General features: G+C 36.0%; 1 protein-coding gene across 5 annotated transcripts in view; it reads right to left on the bottom strand.

The window, feature by feature from the left end:
- Nucleotides 1-3,477: 3,477 nt before the first annotated feature.
- CEP162 (centrosomal protein 162) overlaps nucleotides 3,478-15,514 on the bottom strand; it is a 44,445-nt gene continuing 32,408 nt past the window's right edge. For 4 of the 5 annotated variants that reach the window (XM_085056404.1, XM_085056406.1, XM_085056405.1 and 1 more), the window contains 7 exons: nucleotides 14,809-14,913; nucleotides 13,534-13,758; nucleotides 11,772-12,442; nucleotides 10,816-10,957; nucleotides 9,725-9,823; nucleotides 6,904-7,038; nucleotides 3,478-5,192 (listed from right to left, as the gene is read on the bottom strand). In XM_085056404.1, the coding sequence (XP_084912530.1) occupies nucleotides 4,974-5,192; nucleotides 6,904-7,038; nucleotides 9,725-9,823; nucleotides 10,816-10,957; nucleotides 11,772-12,442; nucleotides 13,534-13,758; nucleotides 14,809-14,913 (1,596 nt within the window). In that variant the 3' untranslated portion in view covers nucleotides 3,478-4,973. Of the gene's footprint in view, nucleotides 5,193-6,903; nucleotides 7,039-9,724; nucleotides 9,824-9,843; nucleotides 10,241-10,815; nucleotides 10,958-11,771; nucleotides 12,443-13,533; nucleotides 13,759-14,808; nucleotides 14,914-15,514 lie in introns of those variants that run through there. The other variant, XM_085056408.1, reaches the window with a different exon arrangement.

Raw genomic sequence — 15,514 nt, 5'->3', positions numbered from 1 at the left:
GAAAAAGAGTAAATGGGTTGAGCATGTGAAGAATACAAATTGTGTAGGAAGAGTACAGGAAACATCTTTTGTTTTTATCTCCTGTGCCCTTATTACGCACCACTTACAGCTAAATTTCCTGTTTTGGAAAGCAATTCTTGCACATGCTAGTGTTTCAAGTAATAGGATTATACTTAAAGAAGAGACTATTTAATACTAGCAGATTATTGATGCAAATAGTTCCCAGAGAAGAGTAAAATAAACCCTGTTCTAAATGAGCACAGCTCCATGGGCTGCAATGCACATCTCCAGTAAAATGTTTCAGGTGCAGGAAAGGCCTTTCACAAGAAGTAGATAATTACAAGTATGAAGGCTGTAGGTGTAGACTTTCTTTTTCCTAAATTAAGAAATTTGAGAAATCTGTCTCTGAATGCCACATCCACTTCCTGCTGAGGCACCTCAACTGCTAGCTATCTGATGGTTAAATTTTGAAGCCAAATATTGTTCTTGCTAAAAAGTTTTGGGACTTGCACTAAATGGGGCGTTTATAGGCTATTTCTGGATGAGTGAGCTGCCTTCAGAAATGTTTGAGCTATTATTTTTATTTTATTTTTTCCTTTGCCATGCTTGAAAATAGTAATGCTGCTTGAAGGAAGGGACAGTCTATGTGCAATCCATCTCTGCAACTGAGAAATGAAAGTTATTTTTAAGGCATTTAAAACAAGGTTTCATAGAACATTTAAGTTGGAAAAAGACCTTTAAGATCATAAAGTCCAACCATTAACTCAGCACTACCAAGTCCTGCCAAGTCTCCCTCTAAACCATCTCCCTCATGCCACATTTACTTGGCTTTTTAAAACCTCTTGGGATGGTGACTCCACCACTTCCCTGGGCAGTCTGTTTCAGTGCTCAACAGCTCCTTTCAGGGAAGAAATCTCAAAAGTTTCAGAAGCTTCAAAATAATGCAGATGTGGTTTCAGAAAAAGATGCTGTTATTCCCTGTAGGCTAGCCTATGCTTTTCTTCTGCTTCCTTAAATCTTAGTGGCTTTTCTTTGGGTAGGTAACTGCTACTTTGGGGAGAAGAAGGAAGCATTTTGTGTATGGATATTGGTGTGATAATGCCAAGATGAAAAGTACGTGATAAAATGACCAAGAGATAATGTCAACTTACAACACATTTGAATTGCATTGTTAATATCCTTCTGAAGCATTTATTAGTCCTGTAAAGCTATTTAAGTGTTTGGTTCCTGCTTCTGTTCTTTCTGATGGTGGTTCTACTTTTTTTCATCTTATCTCCCTTCTGTATTTAAAGTTCTTCATGCTGCTTTTCCCAGAAAAATAACCTGTCAGTCCCTACTGTAGAGCTCCCACACCACTTCAGAGACACTGTGGCTGCAATAGTCTGACTCAGATCTTTGCTTTGCCTCTGTCTTAAACCAGAGCCAAAGGTAAATGCAAAATTGTTCTGCAGTCTTCGAAAGAAGCTATTTTAATGCTGACCTTCCTTTCATTCTTTTTCAGAACTAATAGACATGTTTTGCCTCAGGGGAAAGGGTAATATATAACATGTTAATATACAACATGTTTAAAAAGTTAATCTCTTCCCAGAAAACCAACTCATTGGTTCACTATAACAAGAATAGAAAGTGTTCTGACCAGAAAAATGCTTCAAAAGGAGTACTTGGAATTTAATGATGTTTGAAAATGGAATTTTTGTGAGTTTTTTTACTGCTTGGCTTCAAGCTGCTTCTCACAAATGCAGCAGATTTAACTGCAGAGAGACATAGCTGGTATAAACTGTCAAGATAAGTTTGTTTGCATAAACATCTCTTGTATTCTGTAAGAACTTACTAGGTCAAGTAATGTATTCCAGTTTTCAAAAGTAAATACTTGCAAAATATTCTTCTGTGTAAACAAGTTTTAGATGTGTGCCTTAAAAAAAAAAGGCTTTAGATGTGTACCTTAAAAAAAAAAAGGCAAACCCCAAAACCTATAATGTAAAATCAGTAACTCACTGCTCCTAGAGAAAAAAAGAAAGAATGGTAAAACTGTGAACATCTCTGTGAACATACAAGCCAGAGCTCTATAGTCTCTGAGACTCCAAGGTGAAGTAAATGAGGTATATTTGTAATGAAATTAAGTATTTATGCATCTGAGCCCTAGATCTTGAAAACTGTAACACTGACATTTTTTGCTGCTTTTTAGCCTTGGATACTGACAGGGAGAAAGGACAGCAGAGAAGGAGAACCTTCTACCACATGTTTTCCAATGAGAGCAACAGTTGGAGGCCTGTGCTTTCTTAATTTTGGATGAGAGGTATGTAGTTAGCTGTATGAAAGGCTAATTTTAATTCAGAGAGATCATCAGATTTCTTTTCAAGAGTCAGGGCAGCACTTGATGCATAACCCCCACCCCCACCTCACCGTTTCCTGCAGAAGTGGATTTGCTCAGCTAGTGCTGGTATACCCTTCCTTTTTTCTTATATTTTCCAAAATAGGATAAATATGTGATAGAAGGGCAGACTTCAAAATGCATCATGTGCTATCAAATAAAGTCTTCATTCAGGATAACCTATTTAATTTGTTACATCAACAATTTTGACATGTATTTCAGAGAACTTGAAATGGAACACACTGCTGCTGTATCTGCCCCAAGTGCCATGATGAAATCTGATCCTTTTCTGCACATCATGTTTTCCTCTCTTGAAGCAATCTAGGTCACTAAGTCACCTAGCCAGCTGTTCACTTTATTTTTTAAAAGCTTCAAACATGACAATTCAAATTATTATACTCCAGCTGCTTTGCTGTAAACAGATGAAGTCCAGCTAAGCATTAGGCAATGATTTAAAGACATAATGTTTGATTCTTTTAATCCATCCATTATGCTGCCTCCTCAAAATGCACTATGAGATAGGATGGCACATGAAGAGGAAAAATACATGTGAGAAGTATATAATAATATAAGCCCTTGAAAGATCATACTGAAGTCTCCATAGAGTCAATAACAACTTCAGCAGGGAACTTAAAACTCACACCTTAGTTCTCTAAAAAGAACATCCTACCTGCAGCCATTCAAGCCCTGAGACACTCTGCTACTGAAGAGCATCCACTTCATGGTAAATGGCTAAAAACTGAAGACCAGGCTTCAGTCTGTGTACAGCTGCAGAAATACACGTGAGAACAAAATTTTAAGCATTTGACAGCTTACAGTAATGGAAAATAATACTGTCCCTGCTGTAAAACAGATTCAGAGAGAGAATTTAATTCAAATGATGTAAAATACTAGCATTTTCTGAGAACTCACTGTATGAATTGTAAAAAGTATTTGAATGAAATGTATGAACATTAAGGCAACTCTCTCTTGATGACTTAAGCATCATACATGTGAGAGAGTTTCCAGTAACCAGAAATGCTTCCTCTAGCATCCCTGTCCTAGGACGTTCCATCCAGGACCTGACCTCTCTGGAAACACAAGGGTTGCAGTAGTTGAAAAGTCTCTCACTTCAGGTGACACACTTTAATACAGTGTTACACATATAGCAAAATGTACAGGAAATAAATAAGTTGAAATGATTCAATTTTTATCATTTTCCTTTGCAAACCAGACTCAAATCAAGAAAATGCATCATATTTACACATAGCTGACATTTTATATACAAAGCATTTTTATATTTACACATTTTATGAATATAGACTAATGCTTTGTTAGATGGGGACAAAATAGAAATACTGAAAATACCTGAACATGAACCAACCAAGATTACCATATTAACTGGCAACCAACCATCCTTTTTAATATCTATAGATATGTGTAACAGTCTCATTTTATGTTTCTGTATGTGCCAAAAAGAAAAATCCTTGAACTTAAGCACTGTCTATGTCTATATGGTATAATTTTTATACACTTTTTGTTTTTTATGCATGCTCAGCCACATGCCTGCATGAGAGAAAATGCCCATTTACTGCTGGTCCCTGAAGAACATGATACATAAATACACATGCACAGACCGGAACTATTTCACACCTGACTTAAATACTAGTTTCAACCAATACTACAGGTCCTCAGGGACCTAAGGAGTACATTCTAGCTTTTATCTTCTCTTTACCCTAAATAAGTACAGTTGATTGAGATACAACCTCAATATATGTGCTATGGAATCCTTAAGACTTGCAGCCACTGAAACTTCAAACTAATAATGTAATGATTTGTTGGGAAAGCATTCTTTCCAATCACCAAATAGCTGTCATCATCTATGTTGAATTTTCTTTATTTTGACCTGCTGCTTCTTGCCTTTAGCAGCAGGTTTTTCATACATGTCAAGTGTAATCGCTGTTTTTCTGTATCTGCCCTATAAGAATCCAGCTAGACCCACTCTGCTATCAGTCTTACCAGCACAATTGGAATTATCTGAAAAGTAAACAAAGAAGAGCTTGATTTTGAGCATCACAAGGGAATGCTTGCTCTGCTCCAGCCCTCCAATCATTCACCAAGCTGGAAGGCATCTTAGAGATAAGGAAAGGAATATTATATGAATTAGAGGGAGAAAAGCAAATGTTGGAAAAAGACAATTTTCTTGCCCTATGGAATGAAATATATTAATGCTATACACTAAACATACAAACTAAACAGCTTATTACTCAATTTTTTTGCAAAGGAATCACTATAAGACAAGTTGGAAATAAAATTTAAAAATATTCAGGCATGCTCTACAGTAGTGAAAAGGGAATTTTTCATTGGTAATTTAATTTATGGAATAACCTCAATATTCCTATTATTAAAAAAAAAAGTATGTGACTTTATTACTAATAAAATAGAAGATACATTATATGGCTAGAGTACTGTTCAATGCAAATCTGCCTCTGGGTATGAGAGATTCCAGAGAAGATCAGAATGCAATGCAATTTACGAGTGCTACATTAATGATTTTCAATAACATTTTCTATATATAACTTTGAATATTAATATTCTGCTTCTCTACTTAACTACTGCCTAATCATGTCTTCCAACAGCTGTCTGTCATTCTGCATCCACTGGAATCAGGTGCAGGAATAACAACCCCTTGTTTCTGCAGTTCACGTAAAACATCTAATATTGAATCCAATTCCATTCGAAATTTCTCCAGTTCCTGATTCTTCTGCTGTGCCAACCTCCTCCACTTCTCAACCTCCTGGGTCTGCCTTGCTTCAGCAATGTGTTGTGCTAGTTGGGTTGCCTGCAAATCAGAAGAAAGTCAGCATTGCAACTTCCTGATCCAATACTCAGCCAGTGCTGCCCCTTTGCAAAAATCTGCCACATCACTTCATCTCAACCTCAAAGCTGAATGCTCACATTAAGTGGAAACAATCTGTTCTGAATATTACAAAAATAATTCTGAAAGCAATGAATTCCTTTAAATATTTGCATTAATGACAGAAGGGTAGAATCAATTATTCACTAATGAGTCCCAGGAGAATTTAACTTATCCTTTCCAAAGCTGCAATTAAATTTGAGTATTTAAAACAAAGCTGAGCATATAACATAAAACCCTCTATAAATCAAAATTAACTTTCTGAATTGCCACTTAAATGCATTAATTAAAATAACACTCTGCAAAACAAACAAACCAAATCTGAATGTCATGTTGTAGGCTACTACTCTACGTCTAAAAACTACAAGTCCTATGAATTATCAGAAAATGTCCTGTAGTCACAAAGATCTGATGCTGCTGCAGATAAAGGTCTGAATAACTTTAACATGAATCCCTGACATAATCCTATTAAATTACACAACATAAGAAGTGTCATAAGATATCAAAATCTCCACACCACAATTAGTTGTAATAGATTCTTTACAGAAAGCCTATCTCTTAAAGGCCATAATTATAATATTTGCAGTTTGATACTAAGGATAACCTGTTAATTTCTTGCTCAGCAATTACCTTTTGTTACACTATTCATTTTGATATAATTCATTTGGGCAACTGTTCAATGCCCCTGTGCTGATGGTTAAAGGTGCAAAATTAGGATAAAACAAACCACAAAGCTCAATACATAACAAGGGCAGGAGCCACAAAAAGATGGAATTATTTAGTACGAATTATGTATACTATTATTTATTTAATAAAAAGTACATTACGAGATATCTTAGTAAATACTACTGGTATTCAGTGAAGACATCACAGGGTAGGCATCAGTAAACACTATGGAAATGGTAAAAAAATCTTCATGTTATACGAAAGCAAATTAATAGCAAAAAAATGAACTGTATTATAGTCACCTTTAGCAGGACAGAATGTGAACAAAAATAATAAAAACATCAGTGGCAACAGGGTTTGTTCTTAATCCAATGACTTGTTTTATGCACAGGGTTTTTTTGAAAGAAAATAAATATCTGACATAGATGTATAATAACTTCTTCAACAAAAACATCTGTATATGAAAGTGTATTCCTTGAGATATGGTCTTAAAATTTTAAATAAAATAAGATGTTTCTATACTTTTAATGCAGCTTTTCTGAATAGGACTGCTAGGACTACATAATTACAGTTCAATTGAGGAATATATCATAGTTTAAACCCTGCATTCCAAACCCTTGTCAGCTTTTCAGTAGCTTGCTTTCATTGGGTAACTGCTATATGGAACATGAAATAACCAAATGATACAAGTGGCCTCCAGAGGTCACACAGTCCAACCTTCTGCAACAGCAAGGCCTTCTTAGACCAGGCTGCAATTACACAAGTAATCTTAATTACCACAGTAAGGTCGAGCTAACCAGGCCTGCACCTGCATTCAGTTGCATTAGCATGCAAAGACAAAACCCTGGCTGTAAAAAAACTACTTGCCCCGCTGCAGTATGAGTTAAATAACCCTGAATAAATACCATAAAATCACAATTAAACCAATAACTTGCTTTTGACAAGTAAATGCAGTTATACTCTGGTGTACCTTTTGAATTTCGTGCTCTCTTTCTGCATGTCTGCTCTCTATATGCTTGATTTTCTTTTCCAGGCACAAGAAATGTTTCATTTCAGGAGTCTGGCTTTCCCTAGCCTCTCTCAGTTCTTCCAACAATTTTGTCACCTACAGTCAAAGAGAATTGATGAAAATTGTTATCATTGTGTTAAGCAGTGTATACAACAGATTCCTTTAAAATGTATTTGCATTGTTTAATCATTCCATTCAAAAGCTGTAGAAAGGAAGACATAAAAGAGAAATCTCCTTTTTTCAAAAGCTTTATCAGAGGCTCAGGGACTTATATCAGGATTTTTCATCTCCAAGAAGTAGCCTGAGGATGTGAAAGTCTAGTCCTCTTTGATAAATCCAGTCCTATTAATAATATTATAAAGTGACTGTGTTCTGTCAAATTTTATACTTCACACAACAGAAGTTAAAAGAGAATATTATGATTAGGTGTTCTTACACAACCCCTTCTCACACCCTGGATAAAGACCAAATGTAAAAGATACCAGTGTATTTCCAAGGACTAAATTAATTAAAGACATGCTGCTAACAGAGATGATTACAAGCCTCCATGTAAGTGTAACAATTAGCAGGTAAAATCAACTTGACAATGACTTGAAACTGTTTTCCTAATCCTCCAGAAATTCAGGGAAGTTTTCTTATAAAGCTCTACTGGTTTATTCTCATTCTTTGCCTATTTTAAGTAACTTGATATTCCTTCATTTAACATCTTAAGTATTCTTTGGCCACTCCTAATGTGTATAAGTAAACTAAAGTGAAAACTGAAGTCTTTATCCTTTATGCTAGTCCTTAGCTCCCCTTACCCAATACATTTGAGAGCTGCTAACCCTCTTCAAGCACTCAGCCATCCTTGGCTCTCTGCTACGAATTCAAGTAGTTGGAAGCATTGTGTCTTCATAAGATGTTGTCACTCTTACTGAGAAGTGACTCTAAGGTGGCTTACTATTATTTCCATGTTCTAAGGTGTATTTTCTAAAATAACAAAGCCTATGTTAGTTCATTTTTGTCCGTCCATTACTACAGCAGCTTTCAACCTGTTCAGCCATGTCTGCCAGAGGACCAAAAGTCTTAGTTTCAAAAGGTCTATGAAACTGAGTGTTGCTGCTCGGCTGCTAAGTTGCCCCACTGAAGGAAGGCTGATGAATGGTCTCAAGTATACAATTAAATACAGTAAAAAAATTATACTGGAAAGATGTCATGAGGGGAAAATGACCCAGGAGAAAATGGGCTCTATGTATTTTGCCAGCAAGGGAACCATGTCAAATACAATGCAGTGCTACGTGAAAGCTATTAAGAAGTACATAGTTAGTTAATGGAAAACATCCATGAACAGCATTTCTGAAATTAGTTTTCAAATAACAATCTTCCAGGAAGCCTCAGGAAAAGATTTGCCTTTTTTGAGGCACCACCATTTTAGACAGAGGACTCAATCCTATTACCAGTGAGGAGCTTTTCCCTGTCATTACTAATTCTGTTTGCAGGTTTGGTTGTCTTCTTTTCTCAGCAAAACTTATTTAACCATTTAATGCTTAAGATGTATTTTATAAGCAGAACAGAAATAGTGCTAGAGGGCAAAAGCAAGGCTTTACATAGATATTTCTCTGTGTACAGTCTTACAATAATTTCTGTAACAAAGACACTCTTTTACATTTTCTTAAATGCCAGCACCTTGAGGTTGACCTGTAACGTGTGACTCAGAGTGGACGATCACTCTCTTAATGTCAATAATCTGTAAAGCAGTCATAGAGGAAACAAATTAATAACATCTGTCTTGTTGTACTCTTGCCCTGGTTTCCTAGGAATAAGTATATACTGAGATCACTGGAATGAAACAAGCTTGGTATGGAAAGGCAGCATCTATCATTACAGAGGTGGAATTTTGCATGTGTAAGATAAATGCCAAGATAAATCTGAGTTTCGGCGAGATTAAGATTAATTGCTTTTAATTACCATTGCAATTTAGAGTATTATCAAAATTAAGTTAAAATTAGTGATGCTCATATATCAAGGAGATGGTGAGTTATGCATAGGCAGGACACTGAGACAGGCTACAACCTCCTCATGACAGGAGGTGGTAAGAAAAAGATTGGCAGCACAGCAAGAACAACAAAAGCATGGCAAATAATTAAAAAAGCTTGAGCTGAAGGATGGAAAGCAATTTGACACAACATTAACCCAAAAGCAAAAATAAGAACAAGTGTAATTTTTAGATTATATGCTATTAATGGAAGATTAGGAAAAAACGATACTTTTTTCAAAAGCCACTGAATTTCAGAACTTTTACAGCTAACCTTCCCTTCTCAAGAGACCTTAAGTTTCAGAGAAAGCAGAGAAGAAACCAACAATATAATTGCCTAAGTCAGTTTTCTGGCAATGGAGGATGAAAAAACAAAGGCTTTTGAAAACAATAATAAAAAATCCTCTTAATAAAGAGAAATAAAGAAAAAAATCCTGTGGTCTATTTACTACTACCCACCATAACTCTGAGAGGATATGAAACCCTGGATTAACCTGCTGGTCAAATTTCATACAGATGTCAGACATTTCTAAGAAAATAAAAACAATAATAAGAAGATTCAAATCAAAAAGGTCAAAGTTCTGCCTTCTGTTCTATGTTGTTCTCCTGGTCACATTAGAAAAACCTTGCATTCTTAGGTGTAATTGTTGTAGAAAAAACAGACAAAGGTTTTGTTTCTAAGACTTATTTCACTATTTGAGGTTTGACATAAATTAAAGTGAAAACTCTTATTAGACTAAGGTACCCCCAACAGAAATTTAAATATACCTCTTTTTGCAGGAGTTGCTCTCGTATCTGTGAAACTAAAAGAGCTTCTTGATGTCTCTCTTGTTCACCAAGTTGCTCTTGAAGATGTTTTATTAATATCTACAAGAAGTTTAAAATAGTTCGTAGTTAACATACATACCCATGCCAACATGTGAAAACCAATGCAGGAAAAGCACAGAAAAATATAAACAGTACTGAGAAAGTTGAGGCTGTTCATCCTGGAGAAGAGAAGGTTGTGTGGAGACCTCATAGCAACCTTCCAGTATCTGAAGGGGGCCTACAGGAAAGCCAGAGAGGGACTCTTCAGGAACTATCATGATAGTACAAGGAGTAATGGCTACAAATTGAAACAAGGGAAATTTAGGTTAGATATTATGAAGAAATTCCTTACTGAGAGGGTGGTGAGGCACTTGAACAACAGGTTGCCCAGGGAGCCTGTGGATGCTCCAAACCTGGCAGTGTTCAAAGTCAGGTTGGGTAAGGCCTTGAGCTGGGCCTAGTCTAGTGGGAGGTGTCCTGTCCACGGCAAGGGGTTGGGATTAGATGATCTTTAAGGTCCATTCTGACCCCTTAACATTCTATGACTCTGTGAAGTACTGCAGGTATAAGTGAGGTGTGCATTAACAACACTGCCTCTAACAAGAGAGTGTGTGTGTGCTAGTTAATAGTGCTCTACATGGGTTGTTAAATAGCACACAGGTACATATGAAGTATATGAAAACAATTCTCAGTCTTCAAGTTAATTACCTCATTTTAAAAAGTTCTTAAATAATTTGAATGCAATAGCTCATTCTGCCCTCTCTGCCATGTGTAAAACAGCCTAGAGAAGTTGTGGAATCACCTTCTTTAGAGACGCTTAAAAGCCACCTGGACATGGTCCTGGACGAACCTCCTGAGCAGGGTAGTTGGACAAGATGACCTTCAGAGGTCCCTTCCAGCTTCAGCCATTCTGGGATTCTGTGAATACTCTGGCACAGGCTGATTTTTAAAATAATAGGTCCTACTTCAAAGAACTGAAGTTTATAGTAATACAGGAAGAAATAACTTTTAAGATATATCTATATGTAACTAATGTATCTTCTGTATCTTACCTCCTGTGTTGAAATTCTGTTCTTTAGTTCAGCTACTTTAGAAGTAGAATGCTCCTTAGCATGCTGGCAAACAATCTTCTCAACTTCCATCTGGTGGGAGGCTTTCAGAGATGCAATGTATTCTGCTGTGTCTTCCTGCATCCTGAACAGAACAAGAGGAAAATAAGATGAAGTAAAGCAGTTCATCAAAAATGCAGCAGCTTCTTACTCGAACATACAAAATATCAAAATTGTTAAAGGTGGCTTGTCTTTGATATTTCATAACAAAATCTTACAAGATAGTACCACCATTCCTTCTACTGCACTGGAGAGATGAAAGGGTGGGAAACCTACAATGCTGGATAGGTGTATCATTTAACTAGAGGCAGTTAGGATAAAGAAAATTCAGTCTATCATCTTTGCTGCTCTTTTTATTAAAACAATTGTGAGAAAACACATGCTTTTAAATCATCTTCTTTTAGGTATCTATTTTGGAAAAGAATGTGTCGCAATCTAAATGTGCCAATTTCTTCTACTTTGACTCTGAAGGGATGTAAGGGAGACTAGGTGAAACATAAGGTTTCTACAGTGGACCAAGTAAATCCCACTGAAAGCATACCCCAGATTTGAAGGAAAATACATGTACCAAATATTAATGCTATGCAACACAAAGCATCTTAGATATAATTATTTACACCGCAATATTTTGCTCAAAAGAAATTGTAGAAAGAACTGTAACAGTGCACTGCTTAAAAAAATGAAAACAAAAACACACAAAAAACCCCAAACAAACAAAAAAAAACCCCAAACCCCAAAAAAACTCCAACACCCTAAACCCCTCCCAAAGGCAGAAAACAATCAATACAAATGAAGGTATAAGCAACGTTCACACATGGCTGACATGTTAATGTGCCACTTAAATTCTGCATCTGCCAACACTTTAAGAAGGTTTTTAAAGGAATATGTCAAGCATTTACCTTCGTATGTTATTTTCAGAATAAGCCAGTGCTGCTTGAGACTTCACCCGCTGCTGGCTCATTTCTAGAGACAATCTCTCCAGCTCCTCTTTCAGATGTGCATTTTCTCGTAGAATTTCCGAGAGATGAGAATCAGAAAAGGTATGTGGTTGGTGTATTTTGTCATCATTGAAAATATTTAGGAAGGGTTGAGTGTTGTTTGAATTCCTTTTATCTGTTGCTGAGGTGCTCTTTTTCAAGACCGCTGTAGAGTTTCTGTTAGTGTCTGTTTTATTTCTCAAATTATCATCAGACAACATCACCATCCTTTCTTTTTGAAGTTTCTCTACAGTTTTTGTAAGGTCTTGTATTTCTCTATTTTTGGTAACCAGTTCTTCGTTTAGTTTTAACAACCTGTCTTTTGTGTTACCTTGTTTTATCTTAGACTCTGTGGACTCTAGGTCTTTATTATCATTTTTACTTCTGAGTTTTAATTGGGAATTTTGACTTTTAAGATTTTCAATTTCTGTCTGGAGGTTTCCAACAGTGATCTGATGGGTCTTCTTGAGATTCTGAAGCTCCTGTTCAAGTTCTGTAGAACTAGCTTTATCCCCATTCAGTTTTGGTGTTTCATTCATAAATTCATAGGCAAGTAGTTGCTCAAGCTCTACAAGTCTTTGCTCATACTGTATCTAGGAGGGGAGTAGAAACCAGGGACAAAAAAGCAGTTTCATAAGTGTTATTATTAGTTCTTCCTACTATTCTTTAAAGTTACTGCCCATCTGAAGCAAGATTTCAGAAGACAGGATACAAATCAGTATTACTAACAAACTACTCAGTAAGTTCAGAAATTAGTGAGTGAAATAATAAAGTCTGGCGTAAAACAGAATTACTCAAAACATTTACTACAAAATAATCTAATCACAATGGATACAGTACCTATGGGATAGAAAATTATATTGACAAGAAAATATTTCATTTTTATATGATAGAGGCTTCTTCAGATGCTACCAATGTTAGTTTTGTCATTATGTACTTTGTATGTGTCAGCTGGCAAACATTCTGGTCACATGCTCAAAATCATATTTCACATTTTTCAAAACATCTTTTAACAGAACAGATCTTTCTTTTTATTTATTTGTAAGTATGAAGACAGAAGTATGAATTTAGAGGGACACAGAATCTTCCTTCCTAATGAGCTTAGGAAAACCTAACCCTTCTTAACAGCCTGGATGGCCTCTGAGGAAAGTATGATGAGTGATTCATATGGAGAAAAGGTGGAAAAACTGAGCAATGCTTTCCCTTCTTGCTCATTAAGCACCTGTGCAGTTCGTCTTTTCCTTGAAGTAAAATGCCAGACTTTCATGCTTCCTAACACAAGTCTTTAGGCTCCCTATCATGTAATTTTTGGACAGCATGTTAAGTGCTTCCCACTGTTCTCCGTAGAAATGCTCAGTCAGCTGACCTTTGAAACCACAGCCTTTGGTACAAGAAGGAATTACATAAGCAGCTACTCTTACCCACAGGGTGAAAACTACTTATCTTAATTGTAAGAATTAAATTATTATGCCCCAAGAACTTGTCCTCTTCATTTCAATACCACCCTAGCAATTTCAATGTTATTTTTATCTTAGGTGCTGAATGTACTGAAATTCTGTTTCTGAATTCTCTGAGTTTTTTTTCCCTTGAATGTGGTCTTTGCCTTCAGTTTTAACCACTACCCTGTGTTAGATTCCAGTTGCCTTGTGACTGTTACTAGCAAAGTGGACTATTCAGCTTTTACCTTCATTTTTTGAAATTGTTGTTCCATGGCACGGAGACTTCTCTTAGCTTCGTCATCTTTACCTTCAAGTTCTGTTTCTAATTTCTTTATTCTTCTCTCCAAAAATTCAACTGTATTAGTTTTAGCTGAAAGATCATTAGTTTTCTCAGCAGCAGCAGCAGCATAAATCAAAGCAGGCAAAGAATTTGGATACCTCCTTTTTAGAATTCCTTCCATTTCTCTAATCTATTAATAAGAAAATTAAGTCAAAGATCAAAAATAATAAAGTTTTAATGAAAATTAAACAAAAATAAGTGATGGAATGTTAACAAATTTCATCCCCTTAAGGTGGGTTGAGAATGGAAAATACAGATGCACATATTGAGAATTATTTCACATTCTTCCCATTTATGTTATTGTTTACAGAAAGGCGAGACTCATCATCTCTTACTGACTGACTAACACATGATCTTAAATAAAATATTGCTCTGGTCTTCGGATTGCCTTATGTCAGTAGTCCTGAGAAAGTCAAAAAAAGGCCTTTAAGTTGAATATGGCTCTTTAATGCTGTGAATATGTTTGCTCTTTTTCTAGATTTGCATTCACATTCTACTTTTTCAACTGTTAATGACATTTCATAGCGATATTGGAATTATTCGCCCAATAACAGATTATATGCCTTTTATTTTGTAGTCTGCAATAATGTAAAACTAACACCTCGCATGTAACATTAATAACAAGCCCCTTTCTTATCTATGGATAAGATATTCTTCCCATCAGAATTCTGCAAAGGCTCTTGCCCATGAGTCCCACATCCCTAACTAAAGCAGCTGCCATCTCCTAAAATTCTAGAAGTCCCACTTCCACTTGACATTTCTTCAGTAGAAACATGGATTTTAAGGTCTCTACTCCCTTTCATTAATCTTGGAGGAATCCAACAGAATTTAAACCCCTACTCTTAAATCAACTTGGTAGAAATTTGTCATACTGTTAAGGGATTACTGAACATGGACAGGAGTCTTAGAAGCTATACAGCAAGCTTTGGCTTTTGCCCTCTTGCCTCTTTCCAAGAAAATCTAAACAGTATTTTAAAGGATTTTAAAAGGGATATCAGCTAGTTAGAACTCAGTAGCAAGAAAAGCTCTGTCTAAGTAAAAGTATGTTTTAGTATTCAATAACACAAGCTACTTTATCATATAACTTCATGCAATGCTTTATCCTTATGAGAGCACTGGTGTTTTAGAAGATCATATCTGAAACAAAGGTTAAATAAAAGACAGTTCTTTTATTGCATACTTGTCGCTCGAGATCCTGAATTCTTTTAGCATCTGCTGCTCTGTCTCGCAAACGTTTCTTCTGTTGCACACATTGATCTCCTGCTTCAGCTCTGAGCTTCTCAACCTGTCCAATTAATGAGATGACAAATTAAAATATGTATTCAGAAACATTGTCCTGTAGTACAAAAGCATTTTGAACACACACAATACAATGGAAGTATTCTGCCACTTAAAAACTAGTAATGGTAATTTCTGTACTGAATGATTCTTCAGGTTGTTAACCCATGTGACAGCTTCCTTCTCCAAAGCAGCTGAAACTAGCTATGGAAATCTAGAGGAAAATATCAGCTCTGGGACACTCTTGTCTTCATAACAGTAAAACTGTTTCTTTTTCTCATACTTCCAGTATCCAAGTTTGATTAATAAGCTGTTATATAAAGTACTACAGTGCATTTCATGACTTCAGGACGAGTTTAGGTAATAGTTTGTGATTTGCAATGCTATGCTTTGTGATGAGATACAGAAACAGCCAAAAGGCAACATTATGCTGTGCCTAAATAAAAGCTGAGTCTGAGAATCAGGGGAAGGAACTGCGTAACTCATGCTCCTGCACTCCCATGAAGTCTGGCCATGAGGACCCAACACTATAATCTAAAATTGAATTTCCTACATTTATCAGCCACTATGATCTCTACAGGGATATTACACCCTGGATATTTAAAAGT

Source organism: Lichenostomus cassidix, chromosome 3, assembly GCF_008360975.1.
Source record: "Lichenostomus cassidix isolate B80296 chromosome 3, HeHo_3.0, whole genome shotgun sequence".
In the NCBI taxonomy this organism is placed as follows: domain Eukaryota; kingdom Metazoa; phylum Chordata; class Aves; order Passeriformes; family Meliphagidae; genus Lichenostomus; species Lichenostomus cassidix.
Note: the sequence above shows the minus strand (reverse complement) of the source record. Positions and strands in the feature narration are given on the sequence as shown.